The sequence below is a fragment of the Sarcophilus harrisii genome, chromosome 3 (assembly GCF_902635505.1).
Source record: "Sarcophilus harrisii chromosome 3, mSarHar1.11, whole genome shotgun sequence".
Lineage (NCBI taxonomy): Eukaryota > Metazoa > Chordata > Mammalia > Dasyuromorphia > Dasyuridae > Sarcophilus > Sarcophilus harrisii.
In genome coordinates, this window is record NC_045428.1 from 189,578,393 (window position 1) to 189,600,627 (window position 22,235).

General features: G+C 33.5%; 1 protein-coding gene across 1 annotated transcript; it reads right to left on the reverse strand.

The window, feature by feature from the left end:
* Positions 1-15,910: 15,910 nt before the first annotated feature.
* LOC100916723 (olfactory receptor 5K1-like) lies at positions 15,911-16,903 on the reverse strand. Its single transcript, XM_003766366.2, has one exon. The coding sequence runs from the start codon at positions 16,877-16,879 to the stop codon at positions 15,911-15,913; it is 969 nt and encodes a 322-aa protein (XP_003766414.1). The 5' UTR covers positions 16,880-16,903.
* Positions 16,904-22,235: the final 5,332 nt, after the last annotated feature.

A 22,235-nucleotide genomic window follows, 5' to 3' on the forward strand; every position in this document is an offset into this window, starting at 1 on the left:
TGCAGCATTCATAAAATAAAAAGGATTACTGATTTCATTTCCTTATGGCTAAAGGGACAAGATGATTACATAAAATGTCATCTCTTCTTTTAAAATAAGTTTTCTAAATTGCCAATTTTGTAAGCAAATCTGGGCCATTGCTATAAATTTTTTTATTTTCATTCATTTTCATTCATTTTTGCTACATTATTTTATTCTTTAACTTATAATAGTCACATATCACTTAAGAATATGGGGAAAAATACTGGTTATTTTTAATAGAGTTCCAAGCCTCTAAGCAAATTCTCAGACCAGTTCTGTGATCTTTATATATCATTCTTACATGATGAGTTCCCTACTAGGCCATTTATTGCTTGTGGAGACCTGGTTTTGCAACTAAAGCAACATACCTGCTCATTACCTTTCAAAAAGAACAGTAGCCTGAAACTATTAATTATCAAACTATCTGAGTATCCCTTTTCCTTCTTCTTGACTTGGATATTTTCTTATTCTGCTATCTTCATTGGAGTGTGAATAGGAAAAGGTACATAAATTCTAGTCAGCTTTGAGTAGTGGTTTGTTTAAACAGCAACAATAGTAACTATAGAGAAGGGAATGGAATTTGGCTGAAAAAGATGTCTATGAAGAAGGGATACCTTTTCTCACATTCTTGCCAACTATTGACAGGTTGAACTGTAGTTGTATACTAAGTACTAAGAAAGTAGTCTATTGATCTGTCGTAGCCATAAAGATGAACCTCTATAAGTAGTGTTATCACTAAATAGATGGGGTGGGGGTAAGTTATTAGTATAGCTGTGACCGTATTTTGTTCTGTTGGCTACATTCCTGATCGGTTATTCTATCTTAGTGATTTTTGCTGTTGTCCTGCTGATTGTGTTATGTTTTGTGAACATGACATTTCACCTGTTCCATATTGTCATATAATAGAGTGGCTTGGCCTAAAGTCAGTGCAAGGATAAATTCTGTTTCTGACATTTCCACTCATCTTAGAAATCCACAGAAAAGAAAGGTCTTTGCCTTTCAAGAATCTTTACGATGCTTTAATGTATATTTCCAATCAGACTCTTAACATTTCATAAATATTGGAGGAATGACAAATGTAAAACTTATACATCTTTTTAGCAAAGTATTTTAAAATATTAATAACTTCCTTTAAATCATAAAAATTCCCAAATATAAGTTCTGAGGAAATAGAAGAAAAAACCTTAGTGAAGAATAGACACTTATAATTGTTTCTAAACCTGTATACAAATTATTGGGGGGAAAATTTTATATATTATATGTGTGTGTGTGTGTGTGTGTGTATTGTAACAAAGTAAAATTGTAGTAAGTCATAAGTCCCAGAAGGCATTTTAACAGCAAAATACTTCCCAGGAAGAAAATCTAAGGCCTTAAGAGAAAGGTTGGGACCTTCCTTTTTCAAAATGTTTATCACTCTCCAGAAAAGGGAGAGAACCCTCTTATTGGGAAATGAGAAGATTCACATGGCAAACAATATGTGTCACAATCTCTAAACACCACAAAAAAATAAAATAACTGATTTTAATGAAACTGAAATAATGAATAGAGAAATAATAACTGAAATAATGATTTCTTTTTCTTCACTTATTATGATCTCTCCTGAATCATTCTAATCTTATCTACTTCTCTTCATTCTTCTCTTATCTCAAGTTCTATATGTTAATATATAAAGAAAAATTTTAATGCACTTATACACACATACATACATACATACATACAGATAACACACATATGAGGTAGTTTAAATAGGTCAGGTTAACTAGTCACATTTTATGTTACACACTTGAAGTATGTAACTTCTATAACATCTTAGGGAAATTTAAAATCAGTGTATTAGTCCTTCACACAAACTGACCTATCAAGTTTCACAGTAATCTTAATAGTCATGTTAAAATAAGGATTAAACACACATTTATTTTTAAGATTGAGGGCATGTTTTGATTTTCATGTCAGGGTTTCTCTTGCCAATATTTAAATTTATTTCTTCAGTTTAAACTGTTTTTTGCCTGCTCTAATCACTCAATTTTGTGACTGCTGAAGGTTCTTGGGTGAAACTTTGATAATGCAGCCTTAATCAATAACTATAATATTTGGCACAATCACTACATTCTGTCCTCCACCCTGCACTCAAAGAAATGATTCATGATTGCCCTAATTGAAAGGAGACCAAAAAGAATAATGCTTATTCTCAATTAGCTCTTCTATGCAGGAGAGTTCATGAAATCACCACATCTTCCATATGCTCTTTTAATTATATTGTCATTGAATAAAACAAATTTAACTTTGTTCTTCCCTAGATTACCTACAACTTGCTTGTATATACCAACTGTTGTGACATTTTTGGTAGACAGACTCTCAGTGGTGGAAAGGACTAAGATTAGCTTAATCTGTATCTTAACCAAAAACTCTTACAACGTACTAGGTAACTAGTCATCAAGCCTTGAAGACCTCCAATGAATCTGTGGATAACCAATTAGGAAGCTTTCCGTCCATCAAACCTGAAGTAGATTTTCCTAATTTACACCTTTTAGTCCTGTTCTGAGAGCTAAGCAAAAGAAGTCAAATTTGTTTCTTCCATTGACAATGTAATGAAAGAGCTATGGATGACCTAACTGAAGATTGGGACCCAACAAGTACATGTGTGGTGCAGGACATACACTAATTGAATAATCTGAAATTGCTTTACCTGTTTTGGCTTCCATGTCACATTTATTAAGTTTGTGATCCATTTAAATTGCCAAAATTTTCGGAGGAACTGAAGTGCTATAGAGCCATGCCTCTCCATTAATACTTGTGAAGTTGATATTTTGATCCCTAGTGCAAAACATTTATCCTAATTAAATTTCATCTTAGATTTGGCCCAATGTTCCAGCCTATCAAGATCTTTGGGAATCTTCATTGTCATATCATTAGCATTATATTGTTATCCATGTTAGTTTTATCATCTGAAAATTTGATAAGCATATCAGCTATGCCTTTCTCAAAAGTCACTGAAAAAAAAATAAATTAAAAAAATAACACAGGGCTCAGGGAAGATTCCTGGGCCACTACTCTAGAAACTGCTTTTCATGTTAACATCAAACAAAGGTTGTTTTTTGGGTCCAGCCATTGAATCAGTTCTGAATCTACTTAATTATATTACTTTTTGGCTCAAAAATTTCCATCTTTTTTATTTGAATTAAAAGGAATGTCAAATGATTTCCTAAAATCTATGTAAACAAAATCGGTCTAGAGACCCTGTCAAAAAAGGGAAAAGATGTTACCCTGTCAGGTACAATGCTTAATTCATGGTGATTCTGTTATCACTGCCCATTTCTACATGTGCATTAACCATTGATTTAATGTTCTCATCAAGAATTTTGACAAGTATTGAAATCAAGAATAACCTATAAATTGTAATCTCTCTTTTAAAATTTAGAATATTTACCCTTTTGAAAGAAAATACTATCTCCCATTCTCAATGATATTTCAATGATCACTGGCAGTGATCTAGCTTGTTCATCAGGTTTGGTAATTATGCATTAGACTTTTTTTTGTCCTTCCCATTCAAAAAGATCTTTCATTTTGGTTGATACAAAAGCCAATTAAAGAAGTAAGCAGCTAGGTCTCTACTGCAATTGATTTTCTTTTTATCTCTCCCCTCATTGCAATTCTTTTCCTACTTTCTTTACTTTTAAATTCTCTTCCCCAGTATAGCTTTAAAGCAAAACAGAACCCTTTTTGTTGTCCTCTGCATTTATTACTAATTTCAGCTAACTATGAGCTTTCATATTCCCAACACGATTTTGTAGCACTGTGAGGTCTTTTTGTATTCATTCTGTATTCCTATTGATCTTCTATTTCTCTTTTACACATCTAAATTGGTCAGTGAGAACCATGTACATCCTTTTAAATTGCTCCTTAGTCTACTCTCCATTTTCTTCTTTATTAAATTTATTTATATTTGTATCTTTAAAATTTAATTCTTGAGGGTTTTCTATGCTTTTGGGGTAATTTCATATGTGTATGTATATATACATTTTTACACACATGCATGCACATATGTATATGTATATACATAGATTTTCATTTGTATATCTATGATTATTTCATGTATTTGTATACACACACATATATATGTATATATTAGTATTTCCTTCTAAAGTCTTTGAAATCTGCTCATAGACATAAAGTACATGGAAAACTATGACTTCCTTCTTTTCTATTACAAATTTAAAGTATCAATTTTCACTCAAGATTTCTATCATTTCTACCCCCAAAACAGATTCCTCCTTAGTAAGAATGAGATATAGAAGTTCCCCTTATCATTTGAAAAATAAAATTATTGAGCCAAGTAAAAATATTGTTAGCTGTTTTGCTTTCTTCAGAGAGAATGCCTGAAGATGTCTTCTTAGCAAAAGTCCCTATCACTACTGATCTAAAGCCTCAGTGTTAGGCATGTGATCTGTTTCCCCAATTCCTTAAATTTCCACCATTGTTGATCTTTTAATTGGTATCTTTCTCTCCTTTCTCAAATTCTCCACATGAGTATATCTTTTTAATATACTTTTCTACTTTGTCTCCACTTTTCCCAACCCCTTCCTTTTATATATTCTATTTCTCTTGAATAAAATATGTCTTTCCAACCATATATTCCAGGCAGAGGACTCATCCCAACACTCAGTAAAATCTATGATATCAGATTCATCTTCAAGTGTTATCTGGTGCATGTTGCTTGTTAGCCAATCTTTGTGCATTTCTCTGTCATTTGAAAAAAACAGATTTATTAATGACTCTTTTCTTGGGTCTTATTGACCATGAATTTCTGAACATCTTTATCACTGTTTTACCTCTTTTTAAAGCAGTGTTCTCTTCTTTTTTTTTTTTTTTTTTTTTTAATAATTGGAACCATTTATTTGGATTTCAAAAAAGGCATACTCCATCTCTGATTAGAAGCCTATTATTACTATATATTTGAGTTTTGATCCAAAAATCCTAATCCTTTTTTTTAGATATCATTTAACTTCTGTATCTGAAGCCCTTGCTTTAGATTGAAAGCAGGAACAAATATGCTAAATGTGCCCCTAACATTTGTGCATCTGTATCAGCAGAATTGGAAAGTAGTGACAAGTTGGGAATTTTTTCTGTCTATCCTGCATAGATACTCCAGAAAAAAACAATAGATCTCAGATTGACATATAACTGCCTCAACAGTGGCCTACCTCAACAGAGACTCGCCAACTATAGCTAATATACATCATTCTTTGGAGGACAATTAGTTATTCCCTTTTTGTTGAGAATGACATTTTATCTATTACTTAGCTGGGATTAGTGTCCCTTTCCTCTGTCTTTTGTAATATAAATTTGATGTTGTTTTTACACTAAAGTCTTTCTTCCATCTTTTTAAGGAACAGAACAGTTTCTGATAACCTGGAGAGTGGAAAGGTCTTGTAAATCCAGCTTGCCCTTGGAGCAAATATTAAAAGTTATTTGGATATGGCTGGTATACCAGCATTGCACACTAATTTTCTATGTTCTCCATTAATAGTAACAGCTGGAAGTAACCAGCATCAATCAGTCCTTCATCTTTTCTGCTTGTAGACAATCGGGGAACATATGTGTCAAATTTCTTGTGAGAAACTGGAGTTACCACTTTCATTTTTACATCATTGGCATCTTTCCACATGATTAGCACTTTTTTTTAACCTTGCAAATACCTTTACTATGACTAATTTTCAATCTTTTGTCTTATTAACCTCTTGCCTTTTTTTTCTTACCTTGTCCTAATTTCCTTCTTCCTCTGCTCCAAGGTTGCTCCTCCTCAAATGGTTTTCTTTTCTTCATTTCCCCAATTCAAGTCCTTTTCTTGTTGCTTCTCCTTCCATTTGTTTTTGGTCTTTCTACTTGTGTCTTTCTCCTGGAAACTTTATCCTCTACAGTTTGAATTTTCTTCATTTGTCTGTAAACTTTTTTCCTTCTCAGTCTTCTCAAATTCTCTCAATTTTCCCCTACCTAAATAAAATATTGGATATCTTTTAGAAGTCTTCCATCTAAATCTCTTTCACAATTCATTTTTCCTCTTTCAGTTCAAATTATCCTGCACTGGAGGAAAAAGTGAGGTGGATGATTTTGTACAGAACCTCTTTGATTTAAATCTGATTCACTTGCATGTCATGCTGTTCTCCTCCCTGATGTCAAAGACCTCTTCGAAAACAAAGGATAAACAGCAACAATACTGCTCCTCCCATACTAATTTTATTTTTCAGTTAACAAGTATTATTATTAACAAAGATTTTATTACAATGTATGTATGTATGTATGTATTTGACTGGGTAAAAGAGGCTATTCTTTGTCTCATTTCATATCTACCTTTAATCACTGATTGGGGATTTCCTCAATCAATCAGAGACATGTTAAAGATTTTAAATTAAAAAAGGCCAAAGTCTCCTACTACATCCAGGTCCATCATCCTGATCTTGCCACTGCACCTAGATGACTGGAGGAGAAAGTGAGGCAGGTGACCTTGCACAACTCTCCCTCACTTAAATCCAATTCACTTGCATGTCATGGCATCACCTCCCTGATATCTCATGGTCCTCTTCAAAAATGAAGGACAAACCATATAGTAAGAAGTGATAGAAACTTGATTTGTATTGGTAGCTATGAGAGAAAAGGAGAGGGGTTGATTCAATAGATATGGAAGTAAAAATAGCAAAATCTGACAACTGAATGAATATATAAGATAAAAAAGAATGAGTTCAAAGATAGCACCGAAGTTGGAACCTTGAAAACTAGTACAGAGCAGATAATGCTATTGAGTACATACTCTACACCCATTTACTCCTCCAGTCATGGAGAGGAATTGATTCTTAGATCATACTTTTCTCTTTTTACTAGGTGGCCAGTGGGTTATGATCTTCATGTCAGACCACTTCTACCTGACCTTTTTTTTTTTTGGACAGAAATTAGAGATTTGAAGTCCTAGCTTGTCCTATATTTGACAATAAAAATGACCTGCATTCTAGCCTGGAAGTAAAATGACCCTTTGTTCCACATGGATTTCTTTCTCTGCCATTTTAAAGAGTTTATTTATAAGTAAAAATTTACAAGGTAATCAATAAACAATCACTTGAAGATCGTTCCAGAGTCCTCTGATGGTCAAATTCTGATCAAATTTTTAAATCTCTTCTGTTTAAGTTATGGGTGTTTCCATCTAGTCATTAGTTTTAGCCATTCCCCCTTTCCTAGTACAAAATAAAATATTGACATGCGGTACACAGCATCTATAATGGATCATGGATTTTATGTGAACAAAAGATAAGAATAAAGAAACATCTTAAAAGAATGGCAAGAAAATCACATAAAACACTACTGGCAGACAGACACAATGATAAGAAGTGAGAGAGTAAAACATTTCCAAACTTGCTCAATTCTTAAAGTCTGAGTCCTTTGTTTTATAAGATAAAGGTTAACCTGCTGCACTTATTCAAAATTCTAAGAACATGTACCACAGGGCCAAATCTTAATGATGCCATGGCAATTTAAGAGATGATTGTTTACTCTGAAGAGAACAGTTTCAGTTGAATATGAGTTTTGGAGACATATTAGAGATGCAGATTGAAAAGTGAGGAAGTGTTAGCAATGAATGAATATATTTTGACTGAGAAAATATGAGAAAAGATAAAGATGATGGTTTGAGGAGATAGGTTTAGTAATGATTTTAGTAGGAAATGATTCAGTAGATAAGAAAAGGTTGAATAATAGAAAACAGGATCAAGAGCAGATGTAGAAGTTGACCTTGAAAAGGAGGGGAATTACATCATTATCAGAAGACTGAAGGAAAAAGGGAGAATAGAAGATAATGACATGAGGTTTTGAGATGCCATTTTTTTGAGAAAAGGAGCAGCACACAATGAAAAGCCTCAATTTTTTAAGTAAAGCAGCAAGATCATCAGGGTGAAAGAGTGTAGTAGGGAAAGGTGAGGGAGACAAAAATAAAAAAGATTTAGAATAGCTTTCTTGGAGAATGGGATAAGAAATCATTTAGGAATAAGTCAAAAAAAAATCTTAAAGTAAATAAGTTAACAAAACCCCTGCTACAAGGAGAACCCCTTTGCAATATCTCTTAAATACACCCCCTTCTAGAGCAGGACCGGTGTCTAGACTTGAAATTGCTGACAGGTGGCTCTGCCTGCTTCAAGTCTCTGCAAACTCCAATCCATGCTCCATTCATCCACTGAAGTTATTTTCCTAAAGTGCAGATCTGACCATATCACATCCCACCATCCATACACCCGCCCCTGTTCACCCAACCCCTCTCCCACACACACACACACACACACACACACACACACACACACACACACACACACACTCCTATCTACACCCTCACCTTCTTGCTCCTCCCATTGCAGGAGCAAATACAAAATCTTTTTGGCATTCACTTCATAACCTGTCTCCTACTTTTCCAGTCTTCCTATTCCTTATTCTGGGCCATGTACATTTGGATCCAAAAAAAGTGGCCTCCTTGTACTTTTATGAGTAAGACACTCCATCACACAATTCTAGGTATTTTCTGTCTGCATGGCTTTCCTACCTCATCTCTCCCTTCTCATTTCCCTGGCTTCCCAGCTAAAATCCCATCTTCTATAGAATTCTTTGCTAAGCCTTCTAATTCTAAAGACCTTTTAATTATTTCTTAATTATTATTCATAATTTATATATATATATTTGTTTATCTTCTCTCTTCTGTTAAAGAGCTCAGAGGGCAAGGACTATGTTTTGCCTCTTTTTTGCATCCCCATTGCTTAGTATTAGATGAGTTAGTGAATATGGCACCCAGTGAGAGCTTAATAAATGTTGGATTGATTGAGATAACAAAAATGCATATAATGGGACTTTGGAACATGCCCAGAATGCCTAACATGGAGGCCTTCTGCATCCTCATACTATATGAGTGAGAGAAGCCTTCTTTTGATGCATTTAAAAAAATTTTCAGACAATTTTCTCTTTCCTGTTTGTTTTTTTCTACTAGTTCAAAGGGTAAAGGTTCACTCACTAAATGTATACATCATGAATTGAAGCAGAAAGAAGAGGGGGAATACTCTCCCCCCCCCAACTCTTCCACCCCACCCCCCATTTCTCTTACTTGAATCTGAAAAGTAAGACTGGGACTGTTTTTTTCTCTTTGGAGTTATTTGACCTCATTTGTTGGCAGTTAGGTGGGACAGTGGACAGAACACCTGATCTGGAGTTAATAAGATCTGAATTCAAATTTGCCCTCAGACATAGCTCTGTGACTCTGGGAAAGTCACTTAACTGTTTGCCACAGTTTTCTCATCTGTTAGATGAACTGGAGAATAAAATGGCAAATTCCTTCAGTATCTCTGCTAAGAAAATCCCAAATGGGGGGGGGGGTCTTGAAAAGATCACAACTAAAATGACTGAATAATAAAAGTCCTCCTCCGTTTCAGGTACTGGCAATGATCCATATTGGACCTGAATGTGTAAGTCATGGTGCTCTTAGAGTCAGGATTCCAAGTGAAATATTTTAGCCAGCCATTCCAGCAAGGAAGTCCTCAGAAGTCATGTGTAGAGGGCTGAAACTATTGAGTCGATGCACCTCAGGACTGCCGAGCACTTGAGGCTAACTACCAATTGGACAATACTCTATGGGCATATGCTTGAACAATGGTCCTTTCCACTGTCCTGTGCTGGCTCAATGACTGGTGTATACGGAGGATTGTAGGAGGGACTGGGGGTGGAGTAAGACTAGCTAGAGTCACACTTTGGCAGTAGATGAGGGAGAAGGCAGTTGTGGAGATTCTGTTTCCATCCTGTTCAATCCTGCATCTAAGGACCAAGAATAAAGACTAAAGACTTGCTTATCCTGACTCCAGCTGATTCTGGGGTGTCCTGGGTGGTAGCGCGGTCGTCACAGTCATGGTACCTGGGATTAGAGCCCAACTTGGGTTTGGAAATGGGACTGTGCTCTACAGGAAATGGGCTAATGAAATTAATTTTCTTTCCCTCCCAAGAGACAGGGATATAGGAATTAAGCTTAAGATTAAAATATTGCTGACACATAGTATAGTTTATTTATTTTAAAATTTCTATTAAATCTAGTTTAACTTTGCTTGAAATCTTTTTTTTTTTTTTTAAATAACTTTTTATTGACAGAACCCATGCCAGGATAATTTTTTACAACATTATCCCTTGCCCTCACTTCTGTTCCAATTTTTCCCCTCCCTCCTTCCATCCCCTCCCCCAGATGTCAAGCAATCCTATATGTGTTAAATAGGTTACAGTATATCTTAGATACAATATATGTGTGCAGAACCAAACAGTTCTCTTGTTGCTCAGGGAGAATTGGATTCAGAAGGTAAAAATAACATGGGGAAACAAAACAAAAATGCAAACAGTTTATATTCATTTCCTAGTGTTCTTTCTTTGGGTGTAGCTGCTTCTGTCCATCCTTGATCAATTGAAACTGAGTTAGATCTTCTCTTTGTCGAAGAAATCCACTTCCATCAGAATACATCCTCATACAGTATCATTGTTGATCTCCTGGTTCTATTCATTTCACTTAGCATCAGTTCATGTAAGTCTCGCCAATCCTCTCTGTATTCATCCTGCTGGTCATTTCTTACAGAACAATAATATTCCATAACATTCATATACCACAATTTACTCAACCATTCTCCAATTGATGGGCATCCATTCATTTTCCAGCTTTTAGCCCCTACAAACAGGGCTGCCACAAACATTTTGGCACATACAGGTCCCTTTCCCTTCTTTAGTATCTCTTTGGGGTATTGAAATCTTTTTGATTACTATACTTGCTTTTCTTTACATAATAAATTCTGCTCCTGTTTTTTTTTTTTTATTTTTGTGTATATCTCTCATTTTTATAATGTTTCCTGAAAGCAACATATAGTTGAATTTTTTTTTTTTTTTTTTTTTGCTGAGGCAATTGGGGTTAAGTGACTTGCCAAGGGTCACACAGCTAGGAAATGTTAAGATTTGGACTCGGGTCCTCCTGATTTCAAAACTGGTGCTCTATCCACTGTACCACCTACCCGCCCCCTGAATTCAAAATTTTTATCTGTTATCCATTTCCCTTTTATGAGTAAATTCATCTCATTCACATTGTAAGTTGCAATTGTATTTTCCTCCTTACTATTTTTCCTCACTATTCTTTTCACCTTATTTATGCTATCTTTCCTCTCTTTTGCCTTATTTCTACCCACTATCTTGCCCTCTTATTCCTTAAACTACCCACTCTTTTAAAAGTCCCTTACATTCTTTCCTCCCACCATATCCCCTTACCCTCTTAATTTTTTCTGAATTTAGAAGACTTTTATATCCTTTTCTCTCTCTGCTTTCATATGTATACATACATACATAATATGTACTTCCTTCTTTAATTCATTCCTCTTGAGAATAAAGTCCCCCCCTATTATCTGCCCTCTCTGCACTAGCAGAATCTTCTATGTAAATTTTTTCTTTAATGCCTCATTTGTATAATTATTTCTTTTTGTCTCTCCCTATACAATTTTATTTATAAATTATCTTATCATACTCAGCTCAGTCTCCTTTCTTTCAAACTACTCAAAGATTGATGATAATCATAAGAGCATTGCTAATATTTTCATATGTACAAAGTAAACAATTTGGCCTTATTGAGTCCCTTATAATTGGTCTTTAATGTTTACTTTATATTTCTCTAGGAGTTTATATGTCAAATTTCCCTTTAAGTCCTGAAATTTTTGTCACAAAAACCTCAAAGTCTTTCAGTTTGTTAAATATCCTTTTTTTTTTTTTCCCACTCAGGATTATACTTTGCTAGGTAAGTTATCCTTGGCTTATAACCCCACCTCTTTTGTTTTATGAAATATTGTATTTCAAGATCTATGGTCCTTCAGTATAGTAACTGCTAGATCTTGTGTAATCTTTATTTTAGCTACATGATATTTAAATATTTTATGGTTTTTTTTTTTACCTTTCCTATTTAATAAATTACGCTTATATGTTTTTGTCCTATACTTATGAAATCTTATAAATGAAGAAACTGTATTTCTGGTTTTAACATTGAAAAGTATAAAGGGAGACACCCTTATCCCTAGGCGAATTCTTGTGTCACATATATGACGTGTCATATGAAATACATGACATATGACATAGCATGTCATAGCACCAATTATAAATATTTTAAAACTAATATTATTATTTGTAGTCTAATATTTACATTTATCAGCTAATTAAATTTAAGTAGTAAAGAGTAGAGAGGAATGGGAAAGTTATATAAGATTACCAAAACAGAGATGCAGCCTTTTTAAGCTTCTCAAGACATAGAAGAGGATGTGGTTTTAATTGTTTCTTAGTTTAATTCTACAAGAATGTATTGATGCTTCAAAGATAAGATAATGTACAGTAAGACGTGGACATTTTAATATTACATTGACTTCCTATTTTGTTTTGTTTAAAAAAAAAAAAAGATTTTCTAAAAATTTTATGCCCCTTATGGTATGTAAAAATTTCTGATAAATTGTCATACCACAGGAATTATTTGGTGAATCTGATATAGTGAAAACCTATATTAGACTCAAAAATACATTTTTGTAATATGTATCTTTGGGGAATACAATATGACTCTGTTCCATCTCAAGTTTCAAGTATTTTGTAATTATACAAAATCAAAACCAGCACAAATGTAAGGAACTCAAGACTTTCAAAAGAGGAGAAATTTAACAGATGTTTTTACAGTTCTCACTTGCATAGAAATTAAATAATCTGGAATCTTTGTTTTAAAGACATAAAATGCCTAAGGAAATGAGATGTGTGTGTGTGGTTAAAGAAGGAAGTTTGTGGTTTTTTACCTAGATAGAACATACTCCTGAATAATGTGTAACATAAAAAAAAAAATCATTGTGAATTTGACAAAAAACCTTAGATTATAAACATTTCATTATACATAGAACAGAAAAAGAGTTGTATATGTCACTGAATCTTTATTCATACAGCTTGTTTTAAATATGTATAAATACTTAATCTAACATAGTGGCTTCAATATTATCCTGGGACTAACAAGAGAGAGAAAGTGTGTGTGTGTGTGTGTGTGTGTGTGTGTGTGTGTAATTGATTGGGGAGCAAGCTATATGGAGATGAGGACTAAATTTCTGGGAAGAATTGTTACAATGTATTTTTCCTTGCTAACTGAAGCTAGGAGATGAGTCCTATTTCTCTCTCTTATATGCTTTATTAAAAAATAAAGTGTTCTGATCAAACGTTTTTGGTGATCTTGACTGCTTACAGGTAAACAATATAACTAGACAAAAATTGTTTGATGACAAGTCATTTTGAGGTTACCTTGCTAATAATAACCTTGAAATAGTATGAATGACAGCAAGTGCTACCAAAGAAATGGGTAGCATGGGACAGTGGGAAGATCATTGGCTCTACTATTGAAAAACTGGAGTTCAAAGCTTTCTTCTGATGATTATGCATGTAATTTTGAATAAGAAACTTAATCTCCTTTTGGTCTCAGCTTCCTCATCTATAAAATGAATGTATTGGAGTAGATTGTCTGAAATTCCTTCAACTTTGGTAATGGAACACGGGGTGTATTCTATCTAAATAAAATTTTAAGGCAGAGCCAAGATTGTGGAGAAGACACCTCTTTCTGTCCTTTTCCAATGATCCTCAACTAATTACCAAATTCAGCTACTGAATTAGTTTTAGACTGGCAGAATTCATGAATATTGGGAGTGCAGCAAATTACCAACAGAAGATTATTTCAAAGATCACCAGAATAGGTCTGTTTTGGTTGGACATGGAAGAAGGCCAGGAGCAGGACACCAGCACACACTGGGCAGACCTGGGACAGGATGTGGTCTCCTTGGGGCAGTGCAGACTCCGTAAGGTGGAGAATCTACAGGGAAGACTCTCCAACAGTGTTGGCTACTCTGCCCTGGTTACATCCCAGTAGATCAGCAGAGAAGTTATAAAACATCCAACACAAATACAAAATGTAAGTACTGAACCCCAAAGTGCCAGAATCTCATGGGACTTGGCCACGCCCACCTAGCACCCAGAGTGAGTCAGCATGATTCCAACAGAGCTGCTGCAACTCTACTGCTGCTTCATGGCTTGTAGAGGAAGCTTGGAAAATCTCCCTTGCCCTAAAAGATCCCAACTATTTTTTTTAAAAATGAGCAAAAAGGCAATGAGAACTCTAACTATAGATAGTTTCTAGGATGAAAGAGAAGAACAGATTTCAAACCCTGAAGAGACTAAAAGGAGATTGTCCCCAGATGAAGTCTCAAAATGTGATATAACCTGGTCTCCATCACACAAGGCTCACCTAGAAGAAATTTAAAAGGAACTCAAAAGAGAACTAAAGCAATAATTAGGAATTATTTTGTCCAACTTTATGCCAATAAATCTGATAACATAAGTGAAGTGAAGGAATACTTACAAAAATATAGATTGCCCAGATTAACAGAGGAGGAAGTAAATTGCTTAAATAGTCCTATTTCAAAAAAAGAAATAGAACAATCTATTAATCAACTTCCTAAGAAAAAAATCCCCAGGACCAGGTGGATTTACATGTTCTTTAAATATTTGATAGAATTCACAATTAACTCCAGTACTATGTAAACTATTTGAAAACATAAATAATGAAGTACTCCTACCAAATTTTTTTTTTTAATGACAAGACATAGTACTGATACGTAAACCAAGTAGGATGAAAACAGAGAAAGGAAATTATAGACCAATTTCCCTAATGAATATTGATGCAAAAATCTTAAATAAAAATTAGCAAACAAATTTCAGAAAATCATTCTCAGAATAATACACTATGACCAAGTAGGATTAATACCAGGAATACAGGGCTGGTTCAATATTAGGAAAACTGTTAGCATAATTGACTATATCAATAACCAAATTAACAAAAAAACATAATCATCTCAATAGATGCAGAAAAAGTATTTGATAAAATCCAACACCCATCCCTAATAAAAACACTAGAGAGTATAGGAATAAATGGACTTTTCCTTAAAATAGTCAGTTGCATCTATTTAAAACTATCAGTAAGCCCCATATGTAATGGGATAAACTGGAACCATTCCCAATAAGATCAGGGGTGAAACAAGGTTGCCCACTATCACCATTACTATTCAATATTGTATTAGAAATGCTAACTTTGGCAATAAGAGATGAAAAAGAGATTAAAGAAATTAGAGTAGGTAATGAAGAAATCAAATGATCACTCTTTGCAGATGATATGATGGTATATTTAAAGAATCCCAGAGAATCAACTAAAGTTATTAGAAATCATCCACAACTTGAGCAAAGTTGTAGGATGCAAAATCCCCATAAATCCTCAGCATTTTTATACATCACAAACAAAATTCAACAGGAGATACAAAGAGAAATACCATTTAAAATAACCAATGATAATATAAAATAATTGAGAATCTATCTGCCAAGGGAAAGTTAGGAACTATATGAGCAAAATTACAAAACACTTTCCACACAAGTAAATTCAGATCTAAACAATTGGAAAAATATCCAATGCTCTTGGATAGGTCGAGTGAATATAATAAAGATGATAATACTACCTAAACTAATCTATTTATTTAGTGCCATATCAAACTCCAAAGAAACTTTTACTGACCCAGAAAAAATAACACTTGGTACATGAGTCTGACATATTAGAAACACTAAATGCTTCCCTGCTGGATAGAATTTAGTCTTAGAATAAAATAAATATTATTGAACTTGTTTCTTCTTTTACACATAGTTGACTCAATTCTTCTTAGGCTTATTAATTTAATAACTACCAAATAAAAATGTAGATTTTTTTTTTGGTGTGTCATTTCTTTGGAATAGTTTTATTGTACTTGAATCAATAAGTCACAGAGAATAAATTTTGTTTCAAATATCCTGACATTTTTTTCTTCAGAGTCTTTTTCAGGATACTGATTACTTCCTTGTTCCTCAGACTATAAATAAAAGGGTTTAAAAAGGGAATGACTATTGTATAAAAAATAGCAATTGGCATGTTCTTATCTCCTTCATTAACAGACCCTGGTCGAATGTACATGAAGAGAAGAGAACCATAGAATATCGAAACAGACACAAAATGGGATGCACAAGTAGAAAAAGCTTTGCCCCGTCCATCCTTGGATTTCATTCTAAAGATAGTAAAAAGGATATAAAGATAAGAAACTAAGATAATGACTATTGTAAATACTAGAATTGAACCTGAAAATATATACATCATCAGTTCATTAATGTAAGGATCAACACAGGACAGTCTGAACAATGGAATTACATCACAAAAAAAATGATTTATTTGATGAGATCTACAGAAAATTAACCTGAATACAAAACCTACGTGAACTGCAGAAGTCAGAGTACCACCTAAATATGACACAATGAGCATCTGAATACAGAGCTTCTTTGACATTATGATAGGATAATGCAGTGGGTTACAGATGGCCACATAGCGGTCATATGCCATGGCTGCCAGGAGAAAACAGTCTGAAGTTTCAACCACACAAAGAAAATAAAATTGTGTCATGCATTCATAGATGGAAATCATCCTATTCTTAGAAAAGAGGTTCACCAACATATTAGGAGTTACAGCACAGCCACAGCAAGCATCCAAAAGAGCCAAGTTACCAAGAAAGAAATACATAGGTGTATGAAGTTGAGGTTTAATTGAAATTAATATCACCAGTCCAAGATTCCCAATAATGGTTATCAGATATATTATAAGGAATACCACAAATAACATGATCTTCATCTCTGGGTAATTTGTAAATCCAATGAGGATAAAGTCAATTGGTAAGGTGTTATTTTCCTCATCCATCTTCAGCTTTTCTGTTGAAAACAAGAATTGTGTATACTTAAGAATGTAACACCACAGTGCCCTTCCTTACTTCTTTGGCCAAAAGGCACCTCCTTCCTTCTCCTGTATTGTCTCCTAAAATTTGGAGGTGACAGTGAAGCTGATGTCTTTGCACAGCTGATTCATTTAAATCCAACTCACTTGCAAGTCATGGCATCATCTTCCTGATGTCATGGTCCTCTTCAAGAATGAAGAACAAGCAACAACTTAAAATCTAAAGCAGTGAATTCTAAGGGAGGATTATTCTCTCTGAAATGTCAGTTCATCTAGTAATAAGCCCCCAAAGTTTTGAATTCCAAGTAAGCATTTTAAAAAATATCATTTAAGAGAATAACCATCTCACCACTGACATCAAAGACTTACCATTGAAGAACTTTTACCCTGGGTTTCCACTTTTCTGATTGGCAACTGTTTCTCCAAGAATACTATTTCAGTAAAGCTTCAGACTTCATTTCACTTCTTTCTTTCTGCTCCCCTTCTCTAGGTTTTCCAAATAACTTCTTTTTATAATCATTCCAGTTTAGTAAGCAAGAACCAAGACAAAAATCAACTCTGACATTGTTTCTAGATGGGGTGTCAAACTATTCCTTTAGAGCCCAACTAAACATCTCAGTAACTTTCCAGATTTAAGTGCTCCTCTTTAGCACTCTTTCCCTTTCATATGTTATATCCCCACCTATTAAAATACTCTTTAAGGTCAGACAGAGACCGTCTTTGTTGAATTCCTAGAGTTTAGCACAGTTCTTATCATATAATAAGCATTTAAAAAGTGATTGTTCATTAATTCATTTAATATTATATATGCAAAATGCTCTTCTTCATCAATTTATGAAAGCATAGTCTGTGATCAAGGATCAGAGAATGCATTTTAGTGTTTCAAAGCATCTCATTTTTCCGGTGGGGGAAAAAAGATCCATGTTCATACTATTCATGATATTCAAGTTTTATATAAATTTTTATTATCTACCAGATACATTATATTCTAATGAATAAAGACCTATTATTGGAGTCTATTTAGGCCTGCATTCAAGTTGACCCCTATTAATTGTATGCCACTGAGAAAATCATTTCATCTCTCAGAGTCTCAAACTCTCTAAGACTAAGTTGTATAACAGAAATCAATCTGCATTGGTAAAGGGAACTTTATTATTGAGAGGTCTATACAGCATTTTCAGTCTTCCAAAAGTTATTTCAGATGTCATTTTCTTAGACTCTAATCCTTCAGTATATTGTCATGTGGAAGTTCTTCCTCAAAATCTTTGCTTGGTGTATTAGGTCTTTCTTTGAGATTGGTGATATTAATTGCCTAAGATAACCTTTTTTGCTTTTCTTATGTTCTTTTAGAATTTTTAGATTCAGTATGTACTAGCCTATGTCTATCTTTAAGTAATCTTCTATAGAACCAAGTATGAATTGGATAATTTTTCATTACATGCATTACCATACATTTATCCTCTCTAAAACTTATCTTCCCTCTTTGCTCATTCAGGTAGCAATGTGCTATTTTCTTGTAATTCATTCCTGGAATTAAACAGAAACTGCTTTAGAGTCATGGTTTTAATCCTCTAATATCTAAACAGAAAAACAAAGAACTATCCTCAAAATACTATCACAATTTTGAAAAAAGGAAAAAGAAAAACTGGAAATGTCACTCCTACTTCATATTAATGGAAATATCACTACTACTTCATATTAGGGGATGCCTGCTAAAGATATGAGGTATGCAGCTGTAAGGGATTATTAAATTTTAATTGTATTGAAAGTCAATATTAATTTTTTTTTAGCATAAAAGCTGCCAAAAAACTTTTACAGCCCCCAACATTCAGACAAATAAAAAATGATTAATATATGTGTTTTATGGTCACTCCCATAAGAAATAATGTTGTGACCTTACCAGTATGCTTTGTCAAGTTGCATAAGTATTCTGTGTGTAGTGCTATAATCTAAATGGAAAAAAAATTGATTTTGGGAAAATTCCAAAGACTGATAACAAAAAAGAATTTTTTAAACTGTGAAAAACTTAAAGATTTAAAAGAAACAAATGTTTTTGAATATTGGCATTTTAGCAAAAATAAATAAAACTTTCTCTCACCTAAATTTCCTTGAAGAAGATTTTGTAGTAGTTATCTGTTTGCTTGATTATTGATTCTTGGCATCCAGAGTATACAGAAATAAACTATGGGCTCTGAAACTTTGAGGATATAAAGGATAAGAATTCAAGAGACTCTGAGTACATCTGCCAATATGTCAGTGACATTAATTCTGTTATTATCAGAAGCAAGTTATAATTTTCTTAATAATTCAAAAGGGATTTCCTTCGAGTTGACTTCAGGGTGTTTCTATAGGGTATGGTAAATTGAGAGATCCAATCTCTAAAACATTACAAATGAACCAAGTAGGGATTAATTAAATGTAGCCTTTGAGACACTGGGATTAATGTAAATGCCTATTACTAAAAGTTGTATAAGGGCTATGTTTAGTTTGTCTTGGAATTTTTTTTTCCTTTTTCTTTTTTTTTTTTGGTATCCCTAGCATTGTAACTAGCACATAGCACTTAATAAATATTAGTTCACTAACTTTTTATCTTCTTTGACCTTATTGGAAATTGCAATAGGGATAAAATGTGCATTCTATTCTCATTCTATTTTTCTTTGTATGTTTTGATTCCTTAACAGAGGATATTGAATTTTCCTTTTTATAAGATCATCATCATAGATAAATTGTGTATAGCTTTTAAAGGTTTATAAAGCATTTTCTCACAACTGTGTGATATAAATAGTAAACTTATTATACCTATTTAATGGATGAGAAATTTGAGGTTCTGAAGCTGTAATCATCTTTCTCCGAACTTCTCCAATGATAAATTCCTGAGGTGGAATTCAGACCTAGGTTTGCTACATCCTGTTGCTTACATCAGGCTTAATAAAACCTCAATTTATAATGTCTTAAAGATTTTTAATCTTATCCTGATTTTAGTCCCTCTGGCACTTTTAAACACGTTTCTTATAATGAACAACAATGGAAGTCTAAAACTAGTACATTGAAAAATTTTTTGATTTGAAGTAATCTTAAGATTTCTTTTAAGTTTTGGTCTACTGCTTACACTAATTTCAAAGACCAATGATGAGTCATCAAGCAAGTGATGTGTTAAATACTATATTTCTAATGATTCAGAACCAAAATGAATAAAAAGATGAAATATTTGATGAATTCAGAACCATCTGACTGGAGGCTGAAGAAAAGCACAGGCAGAAGCCAAGGACAAAGCTTCAAAATCTCTTGGAACCAAGCAGAGAGATAGGCCTCAACTAACCGGGCTAATTTGGAAGGAGAAATAAATGTTTACACTTTTTATCAGCTGGCTGCGATTTTGGAATAATTATTTATTTCAACTGAGACTAAGGCTGCCTCCAGAAAACCACCTCATATGTATATGCTTTAAATACCTTTTTGTGTTCGAGTATTTGTATGTTTCAAGTAGTTGTACAAATAAAAATATGCATATACATTTGTAATTGTATATGTATATGTATATACAAAGAGACAAATGCGAGAAAGACAGACAGACAGAGTGAGTCAGATCTGTGATTTGGGAAGTTTAATTTCATAGGTGACTGGAAGATGGACTGGAGTAGAGAGAAACAAGGGAGATCAGAAATTTCAATAATATATGAAATTATTAGATTAATAATAGCATAAAATGCCAATGTTTTAAAATAGGGAGTGTTTTTATTCATTGTAAATACATGTTCAGTGCTTGGACAAGGTATTTTGTTCCCTTACCAGGACATTTCTCAGTAAATTAATACTCCATTCACATTGATTGGTTCAATTGCACAAGAAAAAACATATAGCAAAGCTTCTCGTGGTATGTTTAGATTTTTAAAAATCCAAAAAACTAACTAAAGGACTAAAAAAAAGAAAAAAAAAGTAAAGTTTGAGAAAAAGCTAAAGAAACTTGGAGGAATGGATATAGTCAAATGCTGTCACTTAACATTAAAAATAAGAAGGTTTGAAGAAGTGAGTTTTTTTGCCTGTGTCCTCTGGTATTAAAGTGATTTAAAATAATGAAAGTATTAGGAGACCCTTTTTTATGTCTAATAGGAGGTCAGTAACAATGATTATAGCATCAGAGAAAAAAGTTCTTGTTAAGAAAATTTGTTTTCTTAACAATTCAAAAGAAATTTCCTTGGTGTTGACATTAGAGTATTTCTATAAAGAATATAAGTACTTGCATGTATTTTGTAAATGTATATATTTACACATATGTAGATATTTGCATAAATATACTTACATATCTACATATATTTACATGCATACATATATTTACATATATAATGTATATATTTACATATGTATATATGGTGTTCTTTTTCTAAAATATATGATGGTTCTCTAGGAGCAGGTTTCTTGGGGAGGTTTCTGGAGGCAGCCTTAGTTTCAGTTCAGAGTAATAATCACCTCAAATGCAGCCAGGGATTTAAGTACAGTCTTTTATTGTCTCTTCCAAAATAGCCCGGTTAGTTTTCCTAGAAGCCTATCTCTCTGCTTGGTTCCAGGAGCTCTTGCAGCTTGTCCTTTGTCACCTCCAGCTCCCTTTGAATCTTGGTTCTACTCCTCCGAATCCTTCACTCTGCCCTACTGCAGTCTCTAGCTTGTCAGTCTCCAGAACTGACTGACTCCACTGACTCGGCTCTTTTTTATGCTCTTTTAGAGGTGTAAACTCAATGATTGACTCCTCCTCCAAGAGTAGGATTATGGGAGGTGTAAACTCATGAATCTTATACTGAATACTGAAATCTCCCAACTTGTGAACTCTAATGTGTGAGCTAATGTGTGAACTCTCAAAGGTGTAAACACAAGCATTGTTTCTATCAATTCCATGAGTTATCACCTTATTTCAAGTTCTGGTCCATAACATGTATATGCTTGGGAAATCTGGTCTTCAAAACATTATGCGTAAAGCAAGTAAAGATTAATTAAATGTAACTTCCAAATGCCCATGACTAAATCCTGTTTAAGGATATGTAGTAAATTTTGTTTTATCTAACTTTATACTTTTTATTTTTTTCCATTTTAATCATGAAATGTGAAATGCAAGAAATAAATGACCACTGTCTTATTTTATTACTACCTTTTTGGTCTATAATTGATATGCTTTTTCTTCTAAAAACAGCATGTACCTCTTGGATTCTCTGTCTTTGTCTATCTTTCTCTCTTTCTCTGTCTCTCTTTTAAGTGACAGCCTTCATAACAAAGGGAATATGGTAGCATTATGAACATACAGCTGACTTTGGAGCTAGGAAGATCTGGACAT